Source organism: Pipra filicauda, unplaced genomic scaffold (assembly GCF_003945595.2).
Source record: "Pipra filicauda isolate LSUMZ 115617 unplaced genomic scaffold, ASM394559v2 scaffold209_size2725305_pilon, whole genome shotgun sequence".
NCBI classification, from domain to species: Eukaryota; Metazoa; Chordata; class Aves; order Passeriformes; family Pipridae; genus Pipra; species Pipra filicauda.
In genome coordinates this window covers 883,288-899,218 of record NW_024104320.1, presented here as the reverse complement: position 1 = coordinate 899,218, position 15,931 = coordinate 883,288, and the positions used below count along the sequence as shown (strand labels likewise).

The 15,931-nt window shown below is 40.0% G+C and overlaps 1 protein-coding gene across 5 annotated transcripts in view; it reads right to left on the bottom strand.

The window, feature by feature from the left end:
- Positions 1–15,931, bottom strand: part of KLHL29 (kelch like family member 29) — a 393,217-nt gene that overhangs the window by 236,503 nt on the left and 140,783 nt on the right. For all 5 annotated transcript variants that reach the window (XM_027749235.2, XM_027749234.2, XM_027749237.2 and 2 more), the window contains one exon: positions 4,228–4,533. In XM_027749235.2, coding sequence (XP_027605036.1) covers positions 4,228–4,488 — 261 coding nt within the window. In that variant the 5' untranslated portion in view covers positions 4,489–4,533. The remainder of the gene's footprint in view (positions 1–4,227; positions 4,534–15,931) is intronic.

The following is a 15,931-nucleotide window of genomic DNA, read 5'->3' as shown; positions in this document are numbered from 1 at the left end:
CAGAAAAAACAGCTGGAATGGTGTGCAGCATCCTTAAAAATGAATTTTAGACTGTTTGTTGCCAATATTTTAAGCAGTGCTGTAGTCTTATAAGGATTTCTTGGAGAGCTTCCTTTGAGCAATAAATAACCTCACTGCAGAAAACCCCACCATGCACAGACAGACCCAAACCTGAGCTAAATCATCATACATGACTGGTCTCAGTGTCTGACAAATTGATCTGAACATAGAGTTTAATGGCAGGATTTGCACTTTCCTATTGACTACTTCAGGCATTCAAGGAGCTGAGGAAGTACCTCCTGTGAAGGACTCATCCCTTCAAACTGTGATGACTCTTGGTGCTGGTCTGTGGACCAACTCTTCAGATATAGTACCAGGGCACAAAAAACAAATTGAGTAAAGGAGCTGAAACTTTGCTCATAGTGGCACAGAATGAGTAGAAAAAACCAAAAAATCCCTACCTCTGAGTACTTCACTTTCCCTGTCAATATACTGGGTGTGCAGCATTAAACTATTTCTTACAAGTTGATGAGGTCTAAATAGTTTTTCTGATGTTTTCTGGCAGCCTCCAATGAAATAGGTTATAGCAGTGCAAAGTCTCCTCGTCATTTTGTTCAGCAAAAAATAAAGCTCAGGAAGAGACAGCTTTTCTGTTTAAATAACTCAAACTAAACATCCATAACCACTTAAATGTGGCAGATCCACTAAGTGTGATTTGTACCAAAGCATCTGTGGTAAGAAGGTTACAGGTACACTTTGAGAATAAATTTCAAAGGTCTGAAAAGTATAATTAGTTTTAAAGTTCTCCTACACATTAATAATTAGTAATAAAAACCTTCTAAAGTCCTCCACAGAAAGAAGTAAAAAGTTCTTCCAGAAGCATAAAAGCATAGACCAAATCCAACCCCCCTCATGGTTGGTCTTATATCTAAGCTTCCTGCTGAAGATGGTTTCATCTACCACCAACAATTAATTTGATCAATTTTTTTCTCTCCTTTCCAATGCTTTTTCCGTTCATATCACATAACTCAGGGTGAAGTCTTTAATCTTACATACATTTACATAATTTTAAAGACCAAATGGTTCAGCCAGATTAGGTAGCCTAGTGGTCCTTAAAACAATTAATCTATGAATTCCCCGACCAATTCCATCACCAACACAGCAAGTTTTTACAATTCAGTTACATGTTAGAGAGAAAAGAAATTTTTTCCTCTGTTTTGAATTTGTCACTTTAGGATTCAGTTAATCAGGAGCTGAAGGACAGGAATATGACCAATGTCTGCCAATACAGGTATCCATAAGACAGGTCTTGTCAGACTTAATTTCAATCTTTGACAAGACTATGACTCTGTTTGATAACATGTAATTGAGGATGATGCCATGTATATGCATTTTTAATAACTATTGACTTAGCACTTTGGCAAAAAAGTCTGGAGCAATTATTATCTGCACAGACACGGAAACATGCAAGGGAATGGTGAGTGAAGCTGAAAGGATGCATATGGTTTTGGTACCTATATGATTTTAGCATCCATATTTTCAAAGGCAAATGAAGAATGGAGATGATGCAAAAGATACACAGTTATTTGGAGGCTACCAGGACTGGTCAACAGCAGGAAACTAGAGGAACCAAGGACCAAAGGTTTGAAGACAGACTAGATAACTTACAAAAGAAATGAAACAAACTTTTAACTGAGAGAATAACTAATTGGCAGGAACACATAATGAAGAGAGATGGATGGTTGGCCCCTATGATTTGAGATCTTCAAACCAGGTCTGGAAGGTATGTAAAGTCAAAACTGGCAACTGGATGGCACAGAGAGTTTTTTCTGTCCTCAGCGTGGAGGACCACTGCTGGCTGTACCCATATCCTTGGACAATGAGATAAGGAGGACCAGTTTCTCAATCTTCTGGCTTCCCAACACCATGACAGTTTATTTACCCGTGTCACCGGGGCACACCCTTGCCACTGAGCTTGATGACACCTGCCATAACGTTCGGGAAGGTTCAGCCCAGCAGAAGGGCAGCTAAGCAATCAAATATCCACAAAACAGAAGTAAGAAATTCAGCTTTAAGATGACACCTGTCCCCCATGAGCTGGTACCCCATAAATATGCTCACAAAATGGTTGCAGAGAGTAGGCTGTGAACTCTCCATAGCTCATGGAAACTGTACACATGCTTGGTTTATTTTTAAAATATTTTTATATTTTTAATTTTTATATTTTTATTTTTTAAATAAACCAAGCAACCACATTATTCTTCTTACTTGTGATTTCCTCATTATATGGATATAATTTTTTATGCCTGACAATTAGCTGGACTCTACAAGAGAAAGACCATGGCTGGTTACACTGCTGACCCCAAGTGTAAATCTGCTGTGTGTGAAGGAGAGAGACAGAGTCAGGCAGGGTGAACAGGCGTCTGTGGGAGCACCTGATTTTTTTTCTGACACCATTTCACATCATTAGTTGGAAGCCTGCTAGGCACCACACCCTTGCATCTCTGTTCATCCTATCTACCTCACTTTTTCAAAGTTTTTTCCTCTTTAATACATGCAATTTTGAATTTTTAGAGCTGTTTAGCTGATTCACAGCAGCAGAAGCTGGGGCAAAAACTCTATAGATTTTTACACATTTATTGTATGGGAGATTACACAGTAGATTAACAGTTCTCAGAACAAAAAATGTCCCATGCTACCTCCATTCTTGTCTATTTTTTGCTTTTGATCTATTCATGCCAAAACATTCTTACTAAGGAAAGTCATCAGAAAATTGTCTAATAAGGTAATTTAGAAGACGGTTCACATTGAGCATATGATCAAAAAGCATTTAACTTGCTGTTCCTGCCTCCTCTCCCCTAATAAACATATGGTTTACTAGCACTGATAAGCTTCAAAATGCTTTTGAACATCTGGGAAAAGAGCTGATCAGCTCCAGACAATCGTTGGACTCTAAGTAGACCCAGGAACAAAGGTCGTGATAAATGAAACCACTGCTTTGGCTCCAAAATAGCCTCAATCATCTCCAGACAAAGCATGATTGAAATGCATCTATCTGTGGATAGCATCTGGAGAACTCTAAATATGTTTTGATCAGAATCCGAGTGGCTTCTTTCAAATGAAAATAATTTTAAGATGCCATGGAAAATTTTTACAACCAATCACACTTCGGCCTAATGTTTCCTTCTGCAGCATTGACCTTGTTTTTCTACAGTGTGAAAAAAATCAATATAATAATGGTACTGCAGTAAAATTTCAGCTTGCTCTTGGCTTACTTTAAATAACTTTATTGTCTCCTTTCCTTCTGTCTGCATCTGCTGTATTTGGCACTTGCAGTTATTAAAATGAAACCAAGTTGAAAGAAAATGTTAAATATCATAAAAAGAAACCCAGCAGCGCTTCTGGCTCACTTTGTCAATGCTGTGGTCACCTTTACCATTTGCCAGGGTTTTTTGTTCCCCAGCTGTTCTACCTGAATCTACATGCAGAAAGAAACCCCAACTTTCTCCTAGAATATCAACTTGTACTTTGCAGATTTAAAAGAGTTAAATGTTGTTGCTTCTTTTTTTTAAAAAGGAAAAGTCACCCTCTTTCCTCCAATAATATATTGGAACAAAAAAGCCCAATGGTTTACTAGTGATTTCAGTTCTTTGATGCTTAACATTTTCTTACTCCTCAGTGCGCCTTTTTTGCCCAAACGAGCAAGCCTGGTTATAGCAGTCCCACTGTTTCAATCCTACCTGCACTAAGAACGAGGTTTTGAGAACCCTGTAGGAAACTATCAACTAAAAAGAAGAAAAAACACCATTCGGCCAAAATTACGCCCTTTAGTCACTTTCCATTCCCTCTGGATGAGAACCATTTGTTGTCAACCACAGCTCTACCTTGGTCAACAGACAAGAAGAGCATTCCCAAAAGCAAAAGTGGGAACCATATGTTCAAGGTAAAGCCACAGAAAGCCTAAACGTAGGCAGTGCTGAAAGGAAAGAAGCATTTGCTCTGCCTGGGCCTCTCAGAAGTATGAGCCAGTCTTAGAGCAAGAAACACCTACTCTAGTGTGTGCACAACACAGAAAAGAATAAAAAAGACACACACTGCCCACAGGAATTTATTTTCCTACTCTTGGCTATACCACAAACACAGGTTTTACAAAGGGACAGGTGAAGCTCCATCTCTAACAGCCCCTTTAGCAGATCAACCCCTTAAAAAGAAAAGCTGAATTCTTACTTTGGTAGTTGAAGCTGGCGAGGAGTTGGCCACCAGGCTGGTGATGACGTCGCTGTTGCCGGTGGTGCAGGCGGCAGTGGCCGGGGTGGGGAGCCGGGAGGGGACGATGGGCAGGGGCAGCAGCCCCGGGCGGGTGCTGCTGTTGGTGCTGGCAGCGCTGCTGCAGTTGGTGCTGCTGACATGGTTGCCATTGGAGCTCCAATCCCGGCGATCCCACCCGGCACGGTAATCTCTTTCGAACCGGCTGTGGTGCCGTGACATCTCGGTGGAGGGCAGCTTTGTCTCAAAGGGAACTCGAGAGCTTGCCTGAAAGATTAAAGCCAAAGAGAAGTTAGGAATGAGGTCCCAGCACAGCACCTGTACTCAATAACCACCAGGGCAAGGCCCTGCCCTGCCTCCTCTGCTTTAGGAGAGCACTGTTCCTCTGCTTTTCCCAGCTAAACATCAGGAGGAAGAGAGCAGTGTTGTAGTAAATGTTAATCTGGAACACGAATGAAAAAATTTGGACAAGTACAAGGACACAGTGGGAGAGCCCAGTCCTATAGAACTGAGGAAACACCATCTACCCAAACTCTTCAGTAGAGTAACAAGCAACAGCATGCAAATCATGAAAAGCCAAGATAGAAGGAAGTCATCATTCAGTGTTTTGATAACAGGAAAACATTTCCAACAGCTGCCTCTTGCAGTTTTCTCAGTAGCCTTCAGATAATTTCTGTAGCTCTTTCCTGTACCTGACACAAATATTAATCCTATTATTAAATCCTATTATTAAACATGACCAAATATTAACCCTAAAGATCAAAGGGAGAAAAAATCTACCTGCTAAATCTATCCATTACTTCTCTATTTTCAAAGCCAAATACCACTTTATGCAGCCCCCTCCCCTCCTTTTTTTTTTGACCTCCTCACTGGAAGCTCCTACAGGAAGGTTTCACTCCATGATGCCTGAGAGCTCCCCACAGAGAGGATGCTCTCCAGGGCAGGCCAATATGTTCTGTCTCCTCCCGTGCTTCTGGCTAGACTTAAAACACTTAATACATGTAAAATGATCAAATGACCAAGTTGTTCTGTGTGATCATCCTGTCCTTATCATTGCTTACCCTCTCAGTCTTTGTTATCCATAGATTTTATCTGCCAAGAGCAAGACCTCTGAACACAATGCTGGAAGTCAAGACTCCAAACATCTAATCCCAGTTCCGATAATTATACATTACATAGTCTAAAGCAGTTACTTAAGGCTTCCTTCCAAGGTCTCCTAACCTGCAGAATTGCAATAATGCTATTTTTCCAGCAGAGTTCTGAGTAAGTGAAAGTTTACAGCATTTGCAATTGAAGAACAGTATGAGCAAATGCTAAACATATTTATTTCCATAAATAAATAATGAGTATCTAGGTCACTGCAGCACCTGATTTATTTTATTTGCATCACACAATCCACTAAGTTCTTTGTAATAATAATATCAGGTCAGTGGAAGCAATGTTGTTTCACAGATTCTTAGATATAAAAATGGATGGTAAAAACATCTGCTTATAAGGACTATGCAGGAAGCTGGAACCAAACTCACCCAGAAACTTAGAAATAAGAAATTTCTTAAGAGAGATAAAACTTAGAAGTGGTATAAAACAGTGTGCCTAACAAGAATGTTTGTTATTCACCTAGTAGAAATTTTAAAAAAAGCAAACAAAACCAATTATTATACCTAAATGATGAAAGGTTTAACTGGTTCACCAGAGTTACTACCTTGAGATGAAGAATACTCTTCCTCAGTTAAAAATTCAAAAATACGTGTATTACAAAAAAAAGCCCCAAATTCCCTCCTACAATCATTATTTTCAACTAAATGCTGAACCAAATCTCCTAGGAAGCTGCACTTGTGATGGTTATGTTGCCACTGTGCAGGAATGGCAACAAGAGCTTATACTGGGGACCACATCAGTGTTGTTGGTGTTGACCGCAAAATTAACATTCCTCTTAAACCAACAGAGCCAGCTATTTTTTCCTCTGGTAGGATGTGATGCAAGGCTTGACTTGATGATTTGAGGGCTGTCAAGATTACATTCTTCTGTCTTGTATTTTTGTGGTCATCTGATACTTGCATTCAGTAAGCTCATTTTGTATTTTCCAGAGGACCACGTGGGAATGACAGCTCAGCTGTACAACGACCACAGCAAAAACCAGAGACACCAGTGCTGTGAAAGGTGCTGTAGTGAAAACAGAAACTTTTATTTTAGTAGAGGTGAACAAAGCAAGTTTTTCCTCTAGTGACAGTCATCTCAGAATAAAATCAGTACCTAAACATAGTGTCTTTAAAGGCTAGAATTCCACAGGTATAACCCCACTTTCGTTTGTTTTATAAATATTTTGCCAAATCAGGCAAAAAGGGAGTCTGTAAACTGCAAGCTGCAAGTTTAAAATATCCTTTATTATTCCTTGCCTTTGAAAAAGTTTCTTTTTTAATCCCCACAGCCTCCACCACCGTTTGAAGGTATCTTTCCTGACTGTTTGGATGCTGGTTGTCAACTGAATACCCTTCTCCTCCCGAGCTCGAGGATCTCCATTAGCTGTATTAGTGTACTCCTTGACAAGGCAACCAGAGAGAACCAAATCACATCTCCCCCACCCACCCACACACTTGAGTACATCTGACATTTAATTCAGCGGAGAGCAGTGGCACACATGCACATAAGTCAATAGCGAGCAGTTTTTGCCACACGATCCAAGACACCATGCCCCCAGCAATTCTACTATCAGATGAGACTGACAGGCAATTACGTCAATAACAAGCAGGAAAAAAGCCTGTGACTAAGCCACGCATTAAGAAGTTTACTTAAAACCTACTGCCCTCTTCATGAGCGAATTCACTTCTCAGTCCAGTGGCTGTTATTTCATGGTATTTCCAATAAAAAAATAAAAGCCAGGGCTCAATGTCATACTTTTTTTTTCCAATACACTGAATTAAATATACACTACTTGTTTCAACATGTCATTTTTGGCTGGGTACAAAGACACTTGACAGCAACAAGATGTGCAGAAAAACCGGAGGGGATAACTATCTAATACATGAGTACTCAACTGCTAGTGCTTGCTATTTAAAATTAGAAAGAATAGTCAATGTTCTCATAAATAGCTGCTGGGTGAGGTAAGAAATGGTTTGTGAACAGGCTAGCTAATTTTTAAATATATTTTTAGATCCAGAGTTTATGCTTTGTCTAGACTATTTTCATCAAGGATCATAATCATAATAATAATGCTTCAAACATATTCCGTACTCATAAGAAAAACTTCTCCAACAGACTGTGTCTCAAGTCAAGCATAATCATTGCATTCCTCTGCACAGAACTTGACACGGGGCAGCATAAACCATCTTGAGAAACAGCAGAGACGGAGGCCAGTGGAAACCTACACAAACAGCAACAAGGGCAGCAGTCACTGCAGTCAGAGATCACAGACTTTTTGAGGTTTAAAAAGATCTCTAAGATCATCGAGTCCAGCTGTCACCCAAACCCTGTCATTACCACTTCCAAACTATCTGATTTTAGACTAAAATTTTACAGTCACGTATTCTTCAGAATTTTTTTCCCCTAGTAATAAATCTCCTTTCTGAACCCCGCCTAAAAAAACCAAAACCCTTTCTTTTGCGGAGATGGTGAGATGGAGAAAGATCAGTACCTAATACTTAAAAATACCAACATCAACAGCTACAATTAATTAATTAATATGTTTTTACCTTCCTAAGGAAAGTTTTCCTCAACATTCATGTGCAGGCATTTTAGCTAGCTTCACGTCCCTTTAAACAGCAGTAAGGAAGAGAAAGAAGGTTTTTATGTTGTTTTTTAGACTTGGGGAGCTCCCAGTGCTGTCTGCACTGAAGTCACCATGCCAGTTAAACCTTGGCTAATTATAGATCTATCAGCCTCAGTTTTGGGGTTGATTTTTCAGCCAGTATGAAGCTCCACACTGCCCTAAGAGCCAGTACTAGAGCAGATAAGCTTAGAGCTGTCTCAGATATGTTTACTCTACATCAGAGCCATAAAACCACGATGTAGAGATGCAGACATAGCCAGCAATAGAAAGAATGTATGATTTGTGCATCTCAGAGCAGTAGTCCATGAGGAGGCATCCTGTATGCTATTACTGATGAAAATCCCTCTGTGCACCCAATTCAGCTGACATACTATCCTGTGAAGGTGGTAAAGTCAGTGAGACAGGCCTTCACTCACTCTCTACTCAAGATGTAATCACTGGAGTAGCCAGGTGTCTTTAATCTCGACTAGAAAGGAAACGTGTTCCTGTTTGTCACATGGAATCAAAGGATTTTATTGTGCAGCCAAAAGGAACAAAACCTCTCTTAGAGGGGAAAAAAACCCACCCTACTAAAGAGAGACAAAAAAAGAGAGAGAAATCCATAATAGTTACTGGTTGAACTGATAAATTGAAAGCAAAAAGGAGATCAAACTGGTATTAAGGGAGAGCTGTGGAAAGGGCTATAAGCCAAAGAAAAGAGATCGAGCAACCAGAGGTAAATACAACTCTGAAAGGAGATTTAGTGATATGGCAAGACAAACAGAATGCCTATCTCAGTCCCAAAGACTGCATCACTGTGCATGCATTGCAAAAATCATGCCAAAACACAGACAGCCCACTTGGTTTCAGACAAAGGTTATGCAGGACCCAGGCACGAGGATTATACAGGCACCCAACCCTCTCCTCCATTATTTACTTTCACAGAAGGATGGGATTGGGAGGGTAGATCAGGGAAGGGTAACAGAACAACGAAACAATACCAAACACCTGAGGAATGAGACAGGATCTCTCCCAGTTGTCCAAGGCCAAAACATGCAATGTAGCAGGTAAGAGAGAAATTACTTTACATCTATCCCTCTCAAGGGTAAGTAAAATGTGAGCATACCCCTGTGCTAGAGAACATAACTTTTTCTACAACCAGGAGTTTCAGAAATGTCTCATACTAACAGCTTGCTCAACAATAAAGTTCGAGAAGATTTTTCTGCAAAACGGGTGTCTTCAGGACTCAAATGTAGGGCACCTACACAGATGACAACATCCAGCCTCCAGATTTACCCTGAACGCTTTGACCATTTGGAAATCCTCCTACCTTCTTAGCATAAAAACATCTTCCTCCTGGTACACATTTTTCCCCACATCTCTAAGGCAAGCTCATTTGTTCCACGGCTTCCACACACATGCACAGAGGCAAGGAAAAGACCGGCGGCATGTGAGATAGCAGCATGTTATCCTCAGGCCTCTTACCAGGTTCAAACAGATCACTGCTGCAGATTTATTAAACTGAAGTGGTTAACATTTCATTTTATGCTCGATACATTTAAACACAGCCCTTCTTCCCCCCAAGCCCAAAACACTCACTGTTCTGAAGAAAAAATGCTTCCTATTCACATTCCTCTAAATGACAGTCCGACTCGAGCCTTGAAGCAGCTTCTTCTCTGCTTTCCACGCTTATCTAGTCAAGGTCTCCTTAAAGTGTCTGTCCCCACAGATATAAATATAAGGAAAAACAGGCTTTCGGCCAGTCTGAAGCTAGAGAATCAGATTTCTTAGACTATTAGTCAACTTCATTAAGTGACTTCAAAAATAAAGGTCAAGCTTTTAATTTAAATTTTTCCTGGGTAAGCATTTGTTTCTAAATTTACCTTTTAAATAATAACATTAGAGAAACATGATAGGCAAGAGAGGTTGGGAGACAGCAGTGGAAGTAGATAAATGGTCATTAGGGAAATGGCACAAAAGAAGAGAGAAAGAGCCTGAAACTTTAAAATAAGCAGCTAAATAATCTTACGTGTTTTCAGACTGGATAAATGGAAGCACAGGTAAAATAGCCCATTAGAGAGCTTCAAAAGCAGTTAAGTGCATGTAAGGCCTAAGTATTTTATGAGATACACACACACAAAAAAAAAGACGAGGAAGAAGAGAGATTTGCTGTAATCAGATCTAGCATGAAGAACTGTAACTGATAAAGAGGAAGATGTCTAAGTACCTAAGCTTGAGTGATTTCAGATATATGCTGCAGGGAAAATGTTACGGCATGCAGTTTTATCAGAGCACACCGACACAACAACCTCTCCTGAGGCACAGGTCTGAACATATAATTTATGCATATGGCATCAAAATCACATTGAAATATATCAGTATTACCATAAATTCTGCATATAATTCAATCATCAGGTCATGTATGTACACGTCTTTAAGAAGTTCAAAATAGAACAAGGTACCAGCAGACCCAGCAGCTTCAGGAGCCACTCTTCACTTCAGCAGTGTGCCAAACAAAATGTTTTATTTGAGCTCAACATTATTTTTAACCTACAAAGACTTTCTTAGACACATATGGAATCACTGTTACAAGCCTACATGGATCTGACTAATCCTTTTTCGCAATTTTTACTTAACTTTTTTTTTCTGTTTGGGTGACTTCAGTGAAAGAACTCTTTGTTAGACAAAGGCAGATGGAATCCAATCAAGAGATTCTGTAAAGCTGAACTACAAGCAGCTGTGTAGAAAGATAAGATCCAGAAATATTTGAGGGGCAAGGAAACAACTTTATTATCAAGCAAGGTCTACTTTTGTAAACCCCTGATTCAGTCTTGTAAACAGTTGTAAAGCTCTTGTAAAATCCAAGACAAGGCAGAGAGACTTGAGCTGCTTTGCAACAATCAGATCTTGGGGAAAAAAAAAAAAAGGAAAAAAGAAGCCCAAATCCTAACCCTGTAAGTGATAAAGGAGCAGTAGATTTAAGAGATTATACAGGATTTAATTTTCCAAATATATGCTAGAGGAGGTGATGCTTTGGGACGTATTAAAAAAAAATCAAAGCATCAAAAACAATGGTGTCTTCTTAGCAGAAAGTTCACTATGGAAGAAGCACAAATGAGACTTTTGCTTCTCTGTCTTGAAATACTGCTGAAAAGTGTGTACACTTATTATTTCTGAGTACCTCAGATGCATATGAAATCATTCCCTTTAGATAAGTAAAAAGATAAACTAGACTATCCAACTAAAAAAACCCCAGCCACGATGGGAGTGAAACCATACCTCATAGTCTCGTTTCTTTCTTTCAAAGTTGAGAGAATATGACCTTCCTAAATAAGGGGTTACTAAAAAATCTGTGTTTTATTACAAAGCTCCTAGGAAATTTATCTTCAATATGATCATTTTCTATATGCAGTAATTTGCTTTCAGGTGCTAATTTTTTTACAACCTGAGTGGAGTAGATAACACATCCTGCAATTCACGGATCATGAGCACTGGCAGAGCGAGGAAAGTTCAAAGGTTCAGAGACATCTGTGGTCCTGCAGCTCACACTCTTGGAACAGAAGATACGAGTCCCATCTTGAGCCCTGCTGTTTGCCAAATCTGGACACACACAAAGTCATGAAGTTTACATCAGATTTCCTTCTGGGGATGTTCCTGACCATGAGACTTTCTTGGACTACTCTGAAAGGCCTCCATCCACATCCTCAGATACACTTATTGTTAACTATAAATTGCAGAAAATATGTCAAAATATACTGTTTTAGGATACATATTTGGAGAAAATTCTTAAATCCAGAAGAAAATGCCTAACTCCGTTCCTATCTCTTCAGGCTTTTATTGGAAAGATCTCTCACTTGATCTGGTTCTCCTCCATGGCTTGTTGCAAACCATCCCTCCCTCCTCCAACAAAAAAAGCTCAGATCACAATTCAACCTTCACCACCCCTCCAGGCCCAAAATCAATTCTCGATGCCATTTGCTGCAGATTCTTGATCTTTCCAAGGTCCTTCTGCAGCAACACGACTGGAATTTTACGCAGCAGCTTCCTAAATGAAAATCCAGCAGAACTTTACACAAAGGCATAATAACTTCCTCAGATGTCTCCGCAGGGTCCAGGGTAGCTGGCAGTGTCTGGAACCCAGCCTTGTTAAAAACGGAGAGAGAGAGAAAAACACAATGTCCCTCTGTAACACTCCTGCTTGCAAAACACTGCCCAAAACATTGACTTCCCTAATTAAATTATCTCATTAGCATGAAAAGCAAACGAAGGAAAACCAAATGCCAAGAGCTGCCGTGTTAAAGGCCAGCTCGTGGAGGGTTTTGTGTGGGAAGATTCGCACGGCAGAGCCGGTGGCCAAACACCTCGACTGCCGGCACAGGGCCTGGTTAGATGTCAGCTGGTGGCCAGGGTCCAAGGGTTCCTGCCCGGGAGAGGTGGGGAGGGAAGGCAGGGACACAAAGGGATTTCTTCTGTGGAAATGTGCCATCTTCTCAAAACACATTAAGTGGTTGCCAGGACCTGACATACCTAATCTCGCCTAAGACTTCATAGTTAATAAAGCAGAAACGTAGGATAAGCTACTGTCAGTGCTGCCAAATGTCACAAAGTAAATCTCTCAAAAATTTAATTAGCAAGATTTTGGTTCTTTTGGGGATGGTTTCTTGGGCGGGGGTAGGAGGCAGAGTAGAAGGGGACTGGGTCTTCAAATCACATCTTGGACGAGGCAGGAGAAATTTTCTTTTATTTCCTGTTGTTTCCAATCATCCAGGCCCTGAGGAAGACTGATCAATCAGTCAAAACTAATACAGGAGAAAGTTCTCTGCCAAAGTAAGGGTTAAACGCAACATATTTTACAGCATGAGCTCTCTGGGTCACCCGTAGTACTGCAAAATGCTATAATTAAGAAACCATACTTCAAATTTCCCTCTTAGAGGACATCCCACCTCTGTCATTGTCCACATCTAAAAAGCTTCAGCCAGTACCTGGGGAATTAGTAATTTTCTCTTCCAGGACTGATGCCCTCTGACCACAGAGAATTTTCTGATACACAGTTTGTTGAAAGGAGATGTATCACTCCCCTAAATCAAGAGCACATTTACACTTACATCATGAAACAGTCCCTAAGCATCTGGTATATTAAAAGAGCTTATTATATGCAAAATGCCTCAGAAAAAAAAAAAAAACAAACCAAAACATTAAATCATAGAATCAGAGTCATTTAGGTTGTAAAAGACCTGTAATATCAAGTCCAACTATTAACCCAGCACTGCCAAGCCTGCCCACTAAACCATGTCCTTAAGTGCCACATGTCTTTTAAATTTACTGAACATGAGACTAGCACAGCCCATACCAACAGGCATCCAAGAATCTTCAAGGTTTTAACATGATTTGCTGCACATTGAGGTAGGGAAGTGCAGTTATCCCAATCCTGCACTAAGAAAGTGAATTCCCAGAGACTATGCAAGATCCCTACCCTAAGGAGAATAACTACAGTTTTTCCAACTTCTGGGGCCCTAAATGCAGGACTGTCACCAGCTTCCACTCACAAAGCCTCTCAAGCAACCTCACTCTTTGTTTAAGGAGCCATATATATTCTTTTTGTAGTTTTAGAAGTTGAAAAGTGCTTGGAGAGGAGAGTTCCTCTGCATATTTCCATCTTTTTGCTTCATGGCACTGGTACCATTTGTACTCCATCAGTACTTGGCCCCCCTTTCCCTAGCTGGAAATACTGGACTTGTAGCTCACCCACAGACACCTGGATCTTTTGAATAGAAATCTTTTCATCCCAGTGCATGTCACTGGAGTTGGCCAGAGTCCACTTTATCTATCCATCTGCAGTCACAGCTCATCACCTCTCATGGCCTAACCATGTTTCATAAAATGGATTGACTTTATTTTCAGTTGGTACAATAAAGTATCACTTACATCCACTTGCTATTTTTAGTGTGTTTTGAAAGGCGATGCTTCAAGAACCATTAGGACAGGTCCTAATGAATTAATACCGCAGCCAGTATCAAAGTTAACTGCTCCTCTGCCTCTTAAAAGCTATTCCTGTTATCACTTCTTCCACCACCCTTTTTTGCTTCTCACTTAGAATTGCCACCAGTGACTCATGTTTTATCTTTTAAACTGTTGGATGAAGGCTGTTTGCTGAATGCAGTAAATCAGCAGCCCACCTTTTCTAGGCCAGAGGACTGCAGCTTTTAATTAGCTGCTTTAGAAATAACATGATCAAATACGAAACAGCTCATGAACCAGTCAGCATATCCCTCTCAAGATATGTTAGGTGATGTAGAACCTTTAAATATTACAGACAGAAATCAAATCTTATTTGGCAAGCACCTGCTTAAATATGCATTTAAGAATACCGAGAATCTAGTCAAGAATATAACTTGAAAACTACTAGATTTGCAAGCACTGGTCAAAATGCTTGCACTTTACTCTGAATAGCAATCATTCATTTGCATTCCACTAAAGCTGTCAAAAACTTTATATGCAGTCTTGTAGCGAGATTGTTACATACATGCCAAATGCCTGTATAGCAAACATCGGGCCTCGCTTCTGTTCCAGGATTTGCCAAAGCATAAGTCCATCCGTTGTTTTTTCTTGTGACTTTTATTTTTTTTCTCTCTGCTGTGCCTGAGGTCGTTTTTCTTAAAATGAAATCATTAAAGCAGGCAGAAAGAGTGGAGGAAGGAGGAGTAAGAAGAGCTGTAGCATCTGAGTAATCTTCCAGTGGGACTAATTTTGCTAAGTATTTGTGCTACTGCTACCAGTCAATCACTACAAGTATTATTGAGAAGCTAAAAAAAAAATTAAAAATTAAACCGCATTTAGGAAAGAATATTGGCATAGAAAGAAGGAAAAACACATGCTGTTCTATAAACTAGAAGCTCCGTTTACTCAAATGTCCTCAATATCAATATAAAATGTATTAACATAAAAAAACAACTTGCTGTTCCCTTATTTTGCATTCATTTTACATCCGTTCTTCTCCGAGGCAACAGATCAGAATGGTGCATTGCTTTCCCCTCAGGCCAAGTGTAATAAACAGGCAGGTGTAATATAAGGCTGCAGTGTCTCAGCTCTCCTCCCCAACAATTGATCTTCCAGCCCTACGGTGTAATTCTGTCTTGGTAGTCCCTTCACATGCCTCATTCCTGATCGGTCAATTATTTCAAATCAAGCAGAATTAAAGTGTTATTTTTGTGAGGGGGATGATATTCACCAGTGACCAACGTGAAACTAATAAACTAATTTCCCTTTACTGCCTTGGGCAAAACAGAAAAATCCAGGTCTAGGGAAGAAAGACAGCAGCTGTTTTGTCAGTTTGTTGCCCAAATGTGTTTGCCATTTACTATCTTTAAATTGAATTTTTGCTTACAGGACAGTTTTGGAAACAGAAGACAACAAAAAGAAAACAAGAAAAAAAGGCAGTGGTGAGGGTATATGACTCTGGAATACAGAGCTGTGCAGTGCAAGCTTCCCTAGAGGAGAGTACGGCACTCTGCCGTTCCCTGAAACAGAGCATATTCCTCCTGCCAGTAGCAAATTTATCCAGTAGATGTCAACACCAGCAAAATATACGTGTAAAGCCAACCTTAACAGCAACAGTCGTCACTTCAATTTACAGTAGCACATCAGGAGATAGTTTAATATTTGGAATATCTGGAAGCACTGCATTTTTTTTCCTACTGTCCCATCCCTGCATCTTTCTGAATGGATCTGGCCTAGCCCATCTGTCAATAAACATATGTAGAGCAAAATAATTTGGTTTTCACTTTTAGAATAATTTTGTCTGGTCTGCTGAAAAATTGCTGATGAGCATGTGATTACTTTTGGACTGCATCAGACCAAATTTTTCTGAGAAGGAGTGGGGAGGAGAGGGGGGAGAAATACTCTGCGGTGCAAAGCGACTAT